At 35.5% G+C, this 14,570-nt stretch overlaps 1 protein-coding gene across 1 annotated transcript; it reads right to left on the bottom strand.

Moving 5' to 3' along the window:
* Nucleotides 1–1,652: 1,652 nt before the first annotated feature.
* Nucleotides 1,653–11,948, bottom strand: LOC108677656 (protein trapped in endoderm-1). Its single transcript, XM_018165909.2, has 9 exons — nucleotides 11,702–11,948; nucleotides 10,787–10,934; nucleotides 7,320–7,575; nucleotides 6,405–6,525; nucleotides 5,601–5,756; nucleotides 5,022–5,101; nucleotides 4,028–4,151; nucleotides 2,831–2,977; nucleotides 1,653–2,113 (listed from the first exon to the last, which is right to left on the bottom strand). The coding sequence occupies exons 1-9, from the start codon at nucleotides 11,744–11,746 to the stop codon at nucleotides 1,874–1,876; spliced, it is 1,317 nt and encodes a 438-aa protein (XP_018021398.1). The 5' UTR covers nucleotides 11,747–11,948; the 3' UTR covers nucleotides 1,653–1,873.
* Nucleotides 11,949–14,570: the final 2,622 nt, after the last annotated feature.

The following is a 14,570-nucleotide window of genomic DNA, read 5'->3' as shown; positions in this document are numbered from 1 at the left end:
AATGCGCTCTCTGTCACTCATTGCAGTGAGTACCGAGTTAAATTTTTTATCATAAATCTCATCCTAGGAATTAGGAAAAACTATTCTAGATCATAAATCTCACAGCTGAAGTAATATAACTCCTTCTATTTAGTGAGTATTATTTATGCAAATAAAATATGTATTCTAGATCATAAGTCTCATGGCTATAAGAAGCATAACTATTCTAGATATTAACAATCCTACATTTGTGATAGGGAGTTACTTTTACCTCAGTACATTGTTTGGGAATATAATTCCAAGTAATTTTAATCTCTCAACGAAACAGTTATTAAAAATATACAAACACATCTGGTAGTATGAACAAATATTCTTAGCGACGTTTCTCTAAAATATGCCGATTTATAATGTAAAACTTACGCACATTTATACAGGCATGGCATAATTCTCGATTAACTAATATGCTAGTTTTTAATATCATATGAATATCAAGCATTTATGCACATGGCTGAAATTATTCTCAATGAACTAAAATGTTGATTAATAATGTGAAATTTAAGCATTTTTGTACAAGGTTGGCATGATTCTCAATTGCATAATATGCCGATTAATAATATCATGTGAATATTAGGCATTTATTTACATGGCTGAAATGATTTTCGATTAATCAACGAAATAAAAAAAAAACATTTCAGTTTAAACCAAAAGATAGTTGGAGTCCTTCTCCCAACTACAGGATCTACCAGATTAACTCAGGCTCAGAACAAAATAAGTGGGTCAAATTGCCCAAATAGCAACATATATTCCAACTATCATAGCACAGGATACATTTTTTTGCTGGGCCAAACTAGTTCAGGATGACCCACACACGGCAAAAAGTGCATCGCTATTAGGAGATTCGTCTCACATATTTTTTTGACAGATATGAAAAATGAATGGCAGCGTAAAGGCATGCAAATAAGAGAAATGTATGTATAAAAGAACGAACCAAGACGACAACGTACACACATTCCAGGTAAATCATGTGAGTTGTTGTACTCACAAACTTGGTACTCACAATTCAGAGGTGCTTTGTGAGTTAGACGACTGAAAATGACTTTCAGCTTCTACCTCTGATGATTTCGATTACGAAATTTTGCCGTCTCTGAATATTTTTGAACCGATCTCGGTTGAACAACTCATTCAGTTCTCATCCTCTTGAAATTATAAATATGTTACTTTTTATCGTAACGTCAGTTATAAATCGTCAAATTTCGTTTTAATCAGTATTTTTTAAATTTAGTTGGAAAAGTTTGTCATATTCTTGTGTTCATGAATATTAGCATTAGAGTAGAGCAGATGTCCGCAACATTTTCCTTCAGAATATAGTGAATTACTCGGCCCTTTCGGCATTTTCTTGGTTATGAAACCCTTGTGCAACTTGTCATTTAACCAATCATTTTAACTAAATACTTGTTAGTATAAAAGCCTCACACAAAAATAGTTATTCGAATGGTTGCCACCCATTATTTAGAGAAACCTATTATTATTATTAATAAAGTACAACAAACGTCGATGTCCAAATAATAACAGAATCGGCAAACACATTTTCCTTCAGGAAGTACAAGCAGGCTACCCCGGCGTTGCTCGTAATAGATAATTAAATGTAAACTCCCTTCATAATGGTTATTGTTTTCAAATTGCATCAAAATTTACTGGATTCAAAATTTTCATAATATTCTAATCTCAATTTTCCCCCGCCGTTTTTATCACATTGCTCAATATAGTTTTAATAGCAGATTAGCACACAGTTTGATAAAAAATGTTCAGAGTAGCTTAAGTCGCATTCCATAATTCCATCAGCTCATTTCAATGTTTTTGTCTCGTAGCCGTTATTATCATTGTTGATTTTCTCTCACTTGGCCTCATCTCTGAGAGGCTTTCGAGCGGGGGTGTTCGGGGTGCTGGCTTTTCGAAAGGGGGAGCTAGGAGTGCTGGCTTTTCGAAAGGGGGAGCTTGGGGTGCTGGCTTTTCGAAAAGGTACACTAGGAGTGCTGGGTTTTCGAAAGGGAGCGTTGGGAGTGCTGGGTTTTGACCCACGTTTGCTGTCACTGCTTGGGTCATCTTCCACCCATAAGAAGCGCTCTCTTGACATCTGTGTAACAAAATAGATGTAATTCCATTCTCATGTATAGAAAATTTTTATATTAAGAGTAATAAATTTCAATTAATTATGCTCAATTTTGATGTGCGATGGAGAAAATTTGAGTGTATTTTTATCATTCGCATTCATTACTGCAGAATCATTAACATTTTATGTATTTGCTGGAGCCAGTTAGTTATTTATTAGACACTTATTACGTTGTTGAATTTTTCAGGGTTCGAACCAATCACATTAATGTCAGCATCATCCTCGTTAGAAGCACGTGGATAGGATTAATAAAAAACGTTGAACTCGTCCATTTTGACTCAGAGAACCGACCTATATGAAAGCTTGGCTGAAAAATTCTAGGATGAAGATGGCTTCGTTTAATTTTGGTTTCAGTGAAAAACATAAAAAACACACTTCGCACTTTTTTCGCCACATACAAGAAACACTTTTTGCTCTTTTTTCGCCATTTCAACAAGAAAAAAGTAACAAAATGTAATGAGTTGATTTTGAATGAATTGAATTTAAAAATGAATTTAAATTACATTCATTTAATAAATTTATTTAATAATTTTATTAAATTAAATTATTAGTATGCTATTAATTTAATGATAAAAATGAAATTATTCAATACAATTAAAAAAATTAAATGGCATTGAAATCGATTAAAATGTAGCTAAAATAAATATTTAATGTACGAAAATATTAAAAATAAATGCTCACTTCTTGGAACCGCGGCCACCAGCTGGAAATGTACTGAATGTAGGCGTCTCTGTACTGCTTGTTCATGAACACGTAGATGAATATGTTGAGGCAGTACTGCAGCCAGTACAGTGGGTGCAGTAGCAGTAGAGTTGTTGCGTACATACCCTGTACATTGTAAGGTGACAGAGATCATTTATCTCTGCATTAAACTGCAATGGACAGCCTCCGTACATTGTACGATGACAGATTATTTAGCTATGCATTAAACTACAATGTACAGCCTCTGTATATTGTAAGATGCCTGAGATTATTTATCTACGCATTAAACTACAATGTACAGCCTCTGTATATTGTAAGATGCCTGAGATTATTTATCTACGCATTAAACTACAATGTACAGCCTCTGTACATTGTAAGATGATAAAGATTATTATCTCTGCATTAAACTGCAATGTAGAGCCTCTGTACATTGTGCGATGCCAGAGGTTATTCTCCACTTCATTTAACTGAAATGTTCAGCTCCTGTACATTATAAAGTGTTAGAGATTATATATCACTGAATTGCACTACAATGTACAGTCTCTGTACATTATACGATGTCAGAGATTACTCTCCACTGCATTGAACTGTAATCTGTTGTAGTAATTGTACACTGTACAGCCTCTGAAAGTTTGACAATGCCAGAGATTAATTTTTACTGCATTACACTGCAATATAAATAGAATACATATATTACTTATCAACAATCTTATAAATAGAATATATTTTGTATCGCTGGGCAGTATTAGTTTTTTAATCGTTAAAGACACGAGTATTGCTCATTAACAATTTTCTTGTTGTTTTTCTCTATTCTATGAGGTTTCGAGTATGATTTGAAAATCAGGTTTCGAAGGGACATTTTATAATGATTTTACGACGTTTCAAATAAACATTATTTTTGGTCAAGTAATATGACAGCTTGAAATTTTGATATGGCTTTAGTGAAAATATTCAGTATGATAGATACGAATTTAAATTTAAGAACAATAATTACTCTGAAAATGATAATATATAACAATATCAATACCAGCTGTTCAAAATCTTCTTTATATGCAATATAATTTGTTAATTTTTAATACTTCTCGTTCATTTATACATTATCTTCTTCACTTGCAATATAAAATATATCTTGTATATAGTATATAAAATAATGCCAAATATTATGTTGATACTGACTGTGTCATCGTAGTAATGCATGACAGAGACCGGCATGCAGCAGACCAGGAAGACGATGAAGATCACGAGGATCGTGAGAGCGATGCGTATGTCGCGCGCCCGCAATCCTGCTGCCGGCCGGTCTCTACGAGTTATATTATATTTATTTATTATATAACTGTTATATATAATTACCAAGTGAAATATGCAATAATAACAGTAATAAAGAAATAAATAATTTATTATTTAACTGTTATCTATAATGACCAAGTTAAATATGCAATAATAATAGTAATAAAGAAATAAATAATTTATTATTTAACTGTTATCCATAATTACCGAGTTAAATATGCAATAATAATAGTAATGAATAAATAATTAATTTATTATTTAACTGTTATATATAATAACCAAGGTATATGTGCAATAATAATAGTAATAAAGAAATAAGCAATTTATTATTTAACTGTTATCTTTAATAGCGAAGTTAAAGATGTAACAATAATAGGACGAAAATAGTTCAATTATTATATGTTCGCTATCTATAATAACCAAGTTCTGGTTTTGTTAATAAGAATGCCAGTTTTTACTTTTCAAATTAACGAATAATAGCAATAATATTGTTTCTACAAAAACAAGAATAATACTAACATCGATCATTGAGGAAATGAGAAGGATATTATTAAAATTTAGTTAATTTTATGGTTTTGCTACACCCGATAATACTTTTTATTTTAAGTTTATCTAAAATGCGTGATACAGATTTTACTACTCTAGTATTATCGAGAGTTTTATTGCTACTAAGAATAGTATTCGAGATCAATTAAATAAAGTATTGTAATATAATATTATACTACTATAAAGTAGTATAATAGCATGTATCATTATTAGAAATCGTGAGTGTGATATTGAATATTAAAATAATGTTTAATGCTATTGGAAAAAGTGAGTATAATATTGAAGATCGTGAGTATATAATAATAAATTGTGAACATATATTGTCATGAAGCCTGACTTTGGCAGTGAAGTCGTTGCTGAGTCAGCGTCTGCAGCGACCGCGGCGTGACGGCGGAACTTGGTCAGGCTGGAGCGCGCCTGCGAGGCGAAAGTAACAATTGTGGAAATATTTCAGATATTTATTTACATAAACTGTGTAATTTCGCTTTGCAATTAAATATTCATCAGTATGCGTGTTGCATGAGTTTTTTTGCTAATTTTTTCCATATATAAAGATGTATAGGAGAGTACGATGATGAGGGCCGTGGAGATGCAGTCTAACATGAAAGTAACAACAATAAGAAAGTAAAACTACCTTGTAGAAGATGAAGATGTAGGAGAGTACGATGATGAGGGTCGGGGAGATGCAGTCTAACATGAAAGTAACAACAATAAGAAAGTAAAACTACCTTATAGAAGATGAAGATGTAGGAGAGTACGATGATGAGGGTCGGGGAGATGCAGTCTAACATGAAAGTAACAACAATAAGAAAGTAAAACTACCTTATAGAAGATGAAGATGTAGGAGAGTACGATGATGAGGGTCGGGGAGATGCAGTCTAACATGAAAGTAACAACAATAAGAAAGTAATATTACCTTATAGAAGATGAAGATGTAGGAGAGCACGATGATGAGGGCGGGTGTAAGGAACCCTATCGCGAGGTACACCCGACGAGGTCCCTTGCCCACGTGCGTGTCATCCCCGAAGTCGCACTCGTGCGTGTCCACGTTGTAGGCAAACCGCCCATACAACTGAACGAGGATAACAAATTATTTCAGCTAATTGATTTTTTAATTGATAATAAATTATCTTAGCCCATTAATTTTTTGTTTGATAAATTATTTAAGCTAATTAATTTTTCATATTGAGTTTTTTAGTCACTACAGCTCTCGTGCGTGTTCAAGCTTCGTTAGGAATTTTTGTGCCTACAGCTGCAAACGGAATTTTTTTTCTCATTTGTGTTTCAAGGGTAGAATTTTTGCCAGAATGTCGGCCACGTAAAACAAAATATTTGCAATGAAAGGTAAGGACATGAACGCTGCGTATATTTGACATGTATAATATAAACGTGAATACCAAGAGAATTAACAAATATGTTGAATTAATCACGAAATTGATACCGCATATATAGATCAACTTTAAGAATGAACAGAGAATACGAGTAAGAAAATATTCTAAAAAGAAGCATATTTTGCGTACACATAAAATCTGGACAAAAAACCTTGATTAATGACAGATGTGACTTATAGAGAAGGAACAGAAATACTTCGACTTAAGGCACCTTTGACGTATAGAACAGGGACAAAAACGTCTATGTGAGTTAGATTTTAATTAAAGAAAAATGAGCGAAATTCCTAAACTTGAAAGCTATTCAAAGTATATAACAAAGACATGAATACCTCAAATAAAGGCAGCAGCATGATGACGATAGACACGACCCATATCGCCACGATACAAATAATCGTGTTGCGTGGACTGAAGATCTTCTTGTAACGATACGGCACTACGATGAGGATGCATCTGTACCGATATACCATACATGAAAAACATAACCCTAGCATTTAAATAGAAATATAATTTATGAAATATGTACATCGCAAATCTCGGTAATACATTTTATATACTTAAATCGGCGCCTCTTGATTTGCAAATAAATTGTATCGAAGGACTAAAAAAAATAAAAAATATTAATAATTTATTCGCACAAAGTTCCATGTCAAATCAAATGCTATTCCATATCTCAACTCGAGTTCGCTGCTCGAAACAAATAAACGAATAAGACTCGTTTTTTCTATGCGTTGCAATTTCCAATGACACAAGTTTAAAAGTTAATAGAAAAATATGCAAAAATAAAGACCAATTTTTGCAATACATTTGCATTTTTATTTTACTTGAATGTATCAAAATTTTTGTTTTACAGTCTACCCAGCAAATTTATTTGATTGAATGTATAATACTTGTCCATTTGTATCAATTGTATTAAATTATAATGATTATATGGTGTAAACAAACCAACTCATTAATACCTACATATTACTGCATTAAATCATCATATAATATGGTGCATACACTATAAGACCCACTTATTACTGTACTAAAATGAAATTATGGTAAAGTAACATGGTGCAGACACAGTAATATCCACAAATTTTTGTAACAAAATGATAGTGAAGTAATATGATGCAAAGAACTAATAACCGCCTATCATTGTATTTAAATGATAGTGATGTAGTATATAATGCAGACACAGCGAGACTCATTTATTATTGTTTTAAAATAAATTAGTAATATAAAACCAACAAAATAAGACCTACCTGTTAAGTGCCACGCCAGCGATGGAGAGAAGCTCTGCTTGCACATTCACGTATCTCAAGAAAACAAATGCCCTGCAGCCGTCATCAGAAAATAAAGGTTCGCCTTCATCCCTGAGACGCAACAGATGTGCGGCCACCATCGGCAGGATGGTGATGCAGAAAAGACACTCTGTTGCTGCCAGGTTAACTACGAACCACGTGGACGCGTTACGAATTTTGTGCGAGAAAGGTAAGGCCACCATCGTCAGCAGGTTACCTGAGAATTGTGAGGAGATGGTGAAGAAATATAACTCAGTACTCACTGCAGTGAGTGACAGAGAGCGCATTTTCTCGTCGACGAAAACTTGAGGTCACGGACGGACGGACAGACAGACAGACAGACGGACATGGCGAGCACAATAGTGCATTTTTCCCATAAATGAGAAAATGCGCTAAAAATGGTGGAATGTCCAGGGAAAGTAGGAACTTCCTCAGCGGTTTTGTTGTACATGGAGAAGGGTGCCAAGGAAGTGTAGGTGGATTTGGGTGAAAAAGTGATTGGAATAAAATATCTTCGGTATTTAAAAACGTTTAAAAATTTTTTTAAACATTTGCAATAAAATTGAACTGGTTTGTAGGCTGGGAAGAGGGGATTAATAAACCAAGATACCAAGAATCGAAATCAAAGCCAGTGGAGACGACACATCAGCAGCGGATTGCCTGTGCATTAATGTTGAGGAAAATGTTGATGAAAATGTGTTGAATTTCGGGTGATCATGTTAGATAAACAACGATTGTAGTCAGAACACCGAAATAAAGTGGAAAATGAGTATAAAAATCAAAATCTACACTGTTAGAAAAAACGGTGAAAAAACGGTCCCACTGGCATTCTAGTGGCCTGTCGCCCCGTGGAAATAAACTGTTTCGCCGTTTATATCAGATGTTTCACGGATTTCTAGTGTTAAATTAGAATAAAAACGGCGACGCGGTGTTTCTTTTCACGTGCCGACCGGCCACTGAAACGCCGGTAATACCGTTAACGGTAATTTTTCTAACAGTGTATAAGAAGATTATCAAGATAATATGTGACGATTGCTCGGGAAAAAACAAGAATACCTTCAGTTGCTTGGGGTAAAATTTGCGAATACAGTAAAATTGCATTTACATGCGATTAAGTGGTTATGATTTTGATGATTTTGAATAGAAGTGGACTTATACTTAGACCAGCAATAGTGACGGCTTCATGAACAAATAATTCCACGGATTACGGATACAATTTTGAACCGTTGTGTAATCTTCAGAACATATATTTATCGAAAAAGTATATTTTTTGCACTAAAAAACTGGATATAGATAACAAGTAAAATTTATAGTGAAATTAAAAACAACTGTTGAACATGGAATATAGGCGATGTTCGCCTGGTAATTGTAACATGAGCACGTTGCTGCGTTACTACAAACACATTACACTGTTAGAAAAATTACTGTTAACGGTATTACCGGCGTTTCAGTGGCCGGTCGGCACGTGAAAAGAAACACCTTGCCGCCGTTTTTATTCTAATTTAACAGTAGAAATCCGTGAAACATCTGATAAAATGGCGAAACAGTTTATTTCCACGGGGCGACAGGCCACTAGAACGCCAGTGCGACCGTTTTTTTCACAGTTTTTTCTAACAGAGTAGCGTCAGGTAGCACGCGTTACCACACTCGCGTTATCATAAAGTAACATATGTGACCACACTCGCGTTAGCGTCAAGTAACGGGCATTACCACATGCGCGTTGCCGTCAAGTTACGCACGTTACCACACTCGCGTTACCTTAAAGCAGTGGTTCCCAAACTTTTTCAGGCTGGCGCCCCCTTTGGCTCCCTAGTGAATTTCTAGCGCCCCCCACAGACATGCGCCTCCTTCTTGAAATTTAGAATGCTGCAACTTTAAAAGATAAAGGTTAAAAACAAATGTGTATTTCACAAATAGAACCCCATTTAGTGAACCAATATGTTTTTCAGCAGTTTTAACTGTTTCAGCACTAGAAACCTAGGACGTCGCGAGCGAATTTACGGCCGGACTCGTGGCCAGTCTCACGACCAATCTCCAAATTCAATTATCAAGTAATATCTCGCAAACTAATGAACGCAGCTCTATGAAACTTGGAACACGTATTCATCAGAACCTAACGGTGATGTTTAGCTCGTAAATTTTTTTAAATTTCACCTTCATTCCTAAGTTACGCGTATATTGCGAAACAGGCCGAAATTCGCAGTGATCAAAGAATTTATTTCAAACTATTGAACAGATTTGAACGAAATTTTGAATATACATTCCTAACTACCAAACGGTGATTTTTAAGCTTATTAATTTTTTTCGATTTTACCTTCGTTTGCGAGTTTTTTTTTCATTTCACCGTCATTTTTGATTTCACACTTCCTTATATTCGGCCCGTATCGCCGGGTAATTTGTCACTTAAATTCGCGGCGATCAAGGAATTTCTTCTAAACTACAGAACATATTTCAACGAAACTTTGTATATAAATACCCAACCTTACAACGGTGATGCTAATTAGCTCGTGACAATTTTTCTATTTTGCTTTCGTTCGCGAGTTATACAGATATAGGAGGAACGACCGGCTTTTCTACAGGCCGGTTTAACCAAGGACATTATACGTATAGCCGTATAACTTGCAAACGAAGGCAAAACGAAAAAATATAAACATCACCGCTGCTGAAGTTAGGTATTTAAATACTAAGTTTCGTTCAAATGTGTTCAGTAGTTTGGAAAAAATTTCTTGATTACTGCGAATTTAAGCACGTATTGCTGTTTAAATCACGAATGAAGGTGAAATTAACAAAAAAATCGCGAACGAAGGCACAATCGAAAAATTTTTCTCGAGCTAAACATTACCGTTCGGTAGTTAGGACTTTAAATTCCAAATTTCGTTCGAATCTGTTCAGTAGTTTGCAGAAATTACTTGATCACTGTGAATTTCGGCCCGTATTGCCATATAACTATGGCATACGGGCCATATATTGCCATATAACTATGAAAAGAACAAACGAGGGCAAAATTCAAATAATTTTCACGAGCAAAACATTATCGTTAGGTCCTAATGAATACGTGTACCAAGTTTCATCGAGTTAAGTTCATTAGTTTGAGAGATATTCCTTGATTATCGCCCCCTACCGCCCTCTTCTTCCTTATCGCCCCCCAAAATCTTCCCACCGCCCCTAAGGGGGCGATATCGCCCACTTTTGGGACCACTGCCTTAAAGTAACATACGTGACTGCACTCGTGTTAGCGTCAAGTAACGGGCAATACCACATGCGCGTTACCGACAAGTTACGCACGTTGCACCTCTCTCGCTACTGCGTTACCACGTCTGCAGTTCCCATATCTCACACTCGCGACCATCAGGTAATATTATTCATTACCACATTGCATTACCGTCAGTATGATGAAACCTAAGCTCTGGTCCGTTCGTCCCACTCACCGAGGAAGCCAACGATGGCAATGATGATGGCAGCGATGACGGTGAAGGATAGCGCCCAGTCTGGCGGGATGTTGTCCTCCATCTTCGCCCTGTATTGTGATGACGTGTCAGGGAACACGTCTGAGCCATCACCTGAGTATGATGAGGCCTGGGAAGAAGTGTGAAGTTCATATATTTGTATTATTTAATGAGTATGTTTATTTATCGTGTATTTTTAATGATCTGTCAAGTACTCTTCAAAACGCTCGAGCATTCAAGTATTTTACGGAAGTCTGAAGTATTCATTCATTTTCATGAGCCTGCAAGTAGCTTTTCTGAACTATAACTATTCGAATATTCGTCGGAACTTCCAAGCATTTTTGTCTGAAACTTGGTATAGATTAACACAGACTCAGCGCAAAAGTCATTCCAAACGTAAGAGAGGCTCTGAGAAAAGGGTGTGAGTCTTAAGCCTTTAAAATAATTTTAAAATCTTTTTATTGATTATCTGAGGTGATGGTGTTGAAATTATTGAATCACAGTAATAGCGCATGTTGCGTTTGTTAATTCATTATTAGTTTCCTATGCTATCTTTTGCGTACAATCATAAATAGAAGCTATCTGACTGAAATGAAATATTGATACATTTGAATTACTAGTGAAGTAGGCAATATATATAGAAAACTATTAATCACGACCAGGTTCAAAATTAATTAGGCGGTCAATTACCGTAATATAAATAATCCCTATGGATTTTTGTAAATTAATCTTTCAATTTGTGATACTCAAATACAAGCCCCCAAAGAAGTCGAAATAATGTTCACAAGTATAATATTCACACAAAAAAAATCATTTTCTGCGCAAAATAATATTCATAAAAAAATGAATTTCCTCAAGAAACATCTTTAATTAGTAATTGTCGGGATAAATACTCACATGATTGGCGATGGGTGAAAGCAAGTCATGTCGTGGTTCCGTCATTCTATCAGCTATTTTCTATGAATTATGCTAATTTTTTTGCTAAACAAATAATTACATTCGGCGATGCACTCGAGATTTAAACTTAAACGGGTTTTCTGTGTCAAATTTTCAGGCAGCAAAAAATGAACTTCAAATCAATGTCACATCACAGCTCCAGCACAATTCACGTAGGATAGAAAATTCAGTATTACTTATATATTGGATAATACAGGGTGCGCCACAGAAACTTACTTATTTGAAAAAATTCCTGTGCGGTTAGTTGGTCGGGTAGAGGGGCGAGAGGGGGTGCATCTGAAGGGGAAAGTTCCCAAGTTTATTTCTCAAAGTTTCTCAAATAAATTTGCTGCAGTGCAAGAATTAACTGAACGCGATTTTGTTGCCCCTCAAAATGCATGTAAAATGCTGGTTGACAACCTGCCTGAAGACGCGGTGGTTTTTTTCAGTGGCGAGGCTCACTTCCACATTTCCGGTTGCGTTAACAAGCTAAACATGCGTTATTGGTGTGGTGTAAATCCACGTGAGTTTCACCAGAAGCCACTTAACTGTGAGCGAGTTACTGTCTGGTGTGCAACGTCGGTAATGGGAATAATTGGTCCTTATTTTTTTAAGAAAACGAACGCGCAGTTACCGTTAATGGAGCTCGTTACAGGAACATGATCGAGTGGAAACCATTATGAAAAAAGCGACTTCATTAGTTTATGCGCAATGGAGGCCGTCATTTATGAGATTTAATTTTCAAAACTGTATGAAAAAAATTTTGGGATACTGTTTTCTCGAAAAAAAAAAAAATTTAAAACAATAACTGAAATACTTTTGTTTTTATTGACCTTTCAAATAAGTAAGTTTCTGTGGCGCACCCTGTATTAGTCACGATATTCTTATATCTTTCGTCCGCTTAAATCACAAGTACACTAAGAACATGAAAATATGTTGCTTTATAATTCTTAGTCATGATCTGCAATGTACGTAACATTACGGCCGTAATTCACTGCAACATCCACCACACACAACCATCTTCATCACACTGCATCATCACCAGACATTACTCACCGTCACACCTGCACCACACTCAAGCCTGTCGCAGCTGCACGCTTACATCTGCTACACTAGACAATTGTAGCGCCATAACAGCTGCATCACAACACTGCCACAGCACCACCGCCACTTCAGCACAGCCACAGCACCACTGCCACTTCAGCACAGCCACACTCACAGCACCACTGCCACTTCAGCACAGCCACAGCACCACTGTCACAGCCACAGCACCACTGCCACAGCACCACAGCAGCACCGCAACGTCAGGCCACAAGTCTGACGCAAGAGGATCTTTTCCTTCCGTTGCTCGAGATAAGCAGAGGCTGTGGGCGCCTGTTACTGTCAAGCCTGCATCGTTGTCTTCAACTCAATATAATTGAACACAAGCAAACTACACATAAGCGTGATTATCATGCAGCACATAAACCTAGATAACATGTAGAGCTGAATAATTACATCCATAAGAGGTTATTATTTCTCGGTCTTTAACACGAGAATGAGTAAGGACATTGCATCGCAACGAACAATAATGTCATGCTTTCAACACACTAAAATTTAGAGAACATGGTGGAACAAATATCAACGCTAATCTAAAATGAACGAATAATTATATTAATCAAGGCGGAGATGCATAGTTATAAGGAAAGGAATTCTTAAGAAGTATTTCAGTTTTAATAATAATGATAATAGTTGAATAATATTATCAGTAACACGTCCCACACAGGAAAGAAAGAGTTAGATTGATATTCTTGATGGTTAGCTCTGCCAGCGGACAAATGATTGTCCCAACCATTTGACGATGTGTCTTTCGTAAACAGAAACACATTTATACTTAGCCTTTTGATGTATACAATTATATTATACCAATTTGATTTAATTATTACATTTAGCGAATGTCATGAAATTTTTGACCGAAAGACGGCGACAGCGATCAAATTGCAGGCTCTTTATCTGCTTGAAGAAAAAAATCAGGATTTGATGAGAGAAAAATCACGGATATCTAGGAGGCGGAACCCAGAAGTTGCAATCTACAGGACAATAAAATGCATTAGGCTAAATAAAATTTATTTGATTCAGAACTTTTTCATGGTTAGAAAAAGTTACTAACTATGAAGTAGCATTTAAACCCTAGCGACCGGAACGTTTCGTGACACACGCTAGGAAGTTCATAAATTGTACTGCTTTAAAGTAGATTCGTTTTTGAGTCAATGCATAAACTTTTACCTCAAGAGCTCTTCACAAAGCTCTTTTTAGGCCAAAAAAAATTCCCCGTCTACTTGCATAACGCAAATAAGTTTGCCTCCACAGCAAAAACATCAAAATTAACAATTATTTTTGCTAATTTCGGCGCGTATTCAAATATTTTCATAACCTATACAAGATTCTTGATACCCCGTCCCTGTAACTCGCAGAAAAACGAATATTCTTTCATAAACTCGACTGACGAATTTTAAAAATAACATACGAAAATTCATGTCAATCCGAAAATTCAAGAAATAAAACTAAGAAAATCGTGGATTAAAAACTAGATGTCGCTAGATAACTAACTAGCTAGGTAGTCTAATAGTTAAAATATCACAGTCGCAGTGGAATTCATCAACAAATTACATACATTGTTTGCAGGAATACTAGTAACTAGTAACTACGTGACAGAATGATGGATTAAAGTAACGAAATATACGACACTGTTAAATGCATCAAAAAAACTGCACCTATTTAACGAAGGTTTCACTTTAAGAAAAATACTTGCAAGTAAGTGCTTACTTAAGATGAAAGAAAAATTGGTAAT

Source organism: Hyalella azteca, unplaced genomic scaffold (assembly GCF_000764305.2).
Source record: "Hyalella azteca isolate HAZT.00-mixed unplaced genomic scaffold, Hazt_2.0.2 contig4592, whole genome shotgun sequence".
NCBI lineage: Eukaryota > Metazoa > Arthropoda > Malacostraca > Amphipoda > Hyalellidae > Hyalella > Hyalella azteca.
This window is presented reverse-complemented; position numbering and strand designations above follow the sequence as displayed.

Bases quoted from the DNA above. Each gene is read 5' to 3' on its own strand.
- LOC108677656 (XM_018165909.2), bottom strand. From the start codon at position 11,746: ATGACGGAACCACGACATGACTTGCTTTCACCCATCGCCAATCAT. The intron at 7,576-10,786 runs GTGAGTGGGACG...CACAATTCTCAG, and splicing joins TGCCATCGTTGGCTTCCTCG to GTAACCTGCTGACGATGGTG. The intron at 5,757-6,404 runs GTATTCATGTCT...ATCCTCGTTCAG, and splicing joins TGCTGCTGCCTTTATTTGAG to TTGTATGGGCGGTTTGCCTA.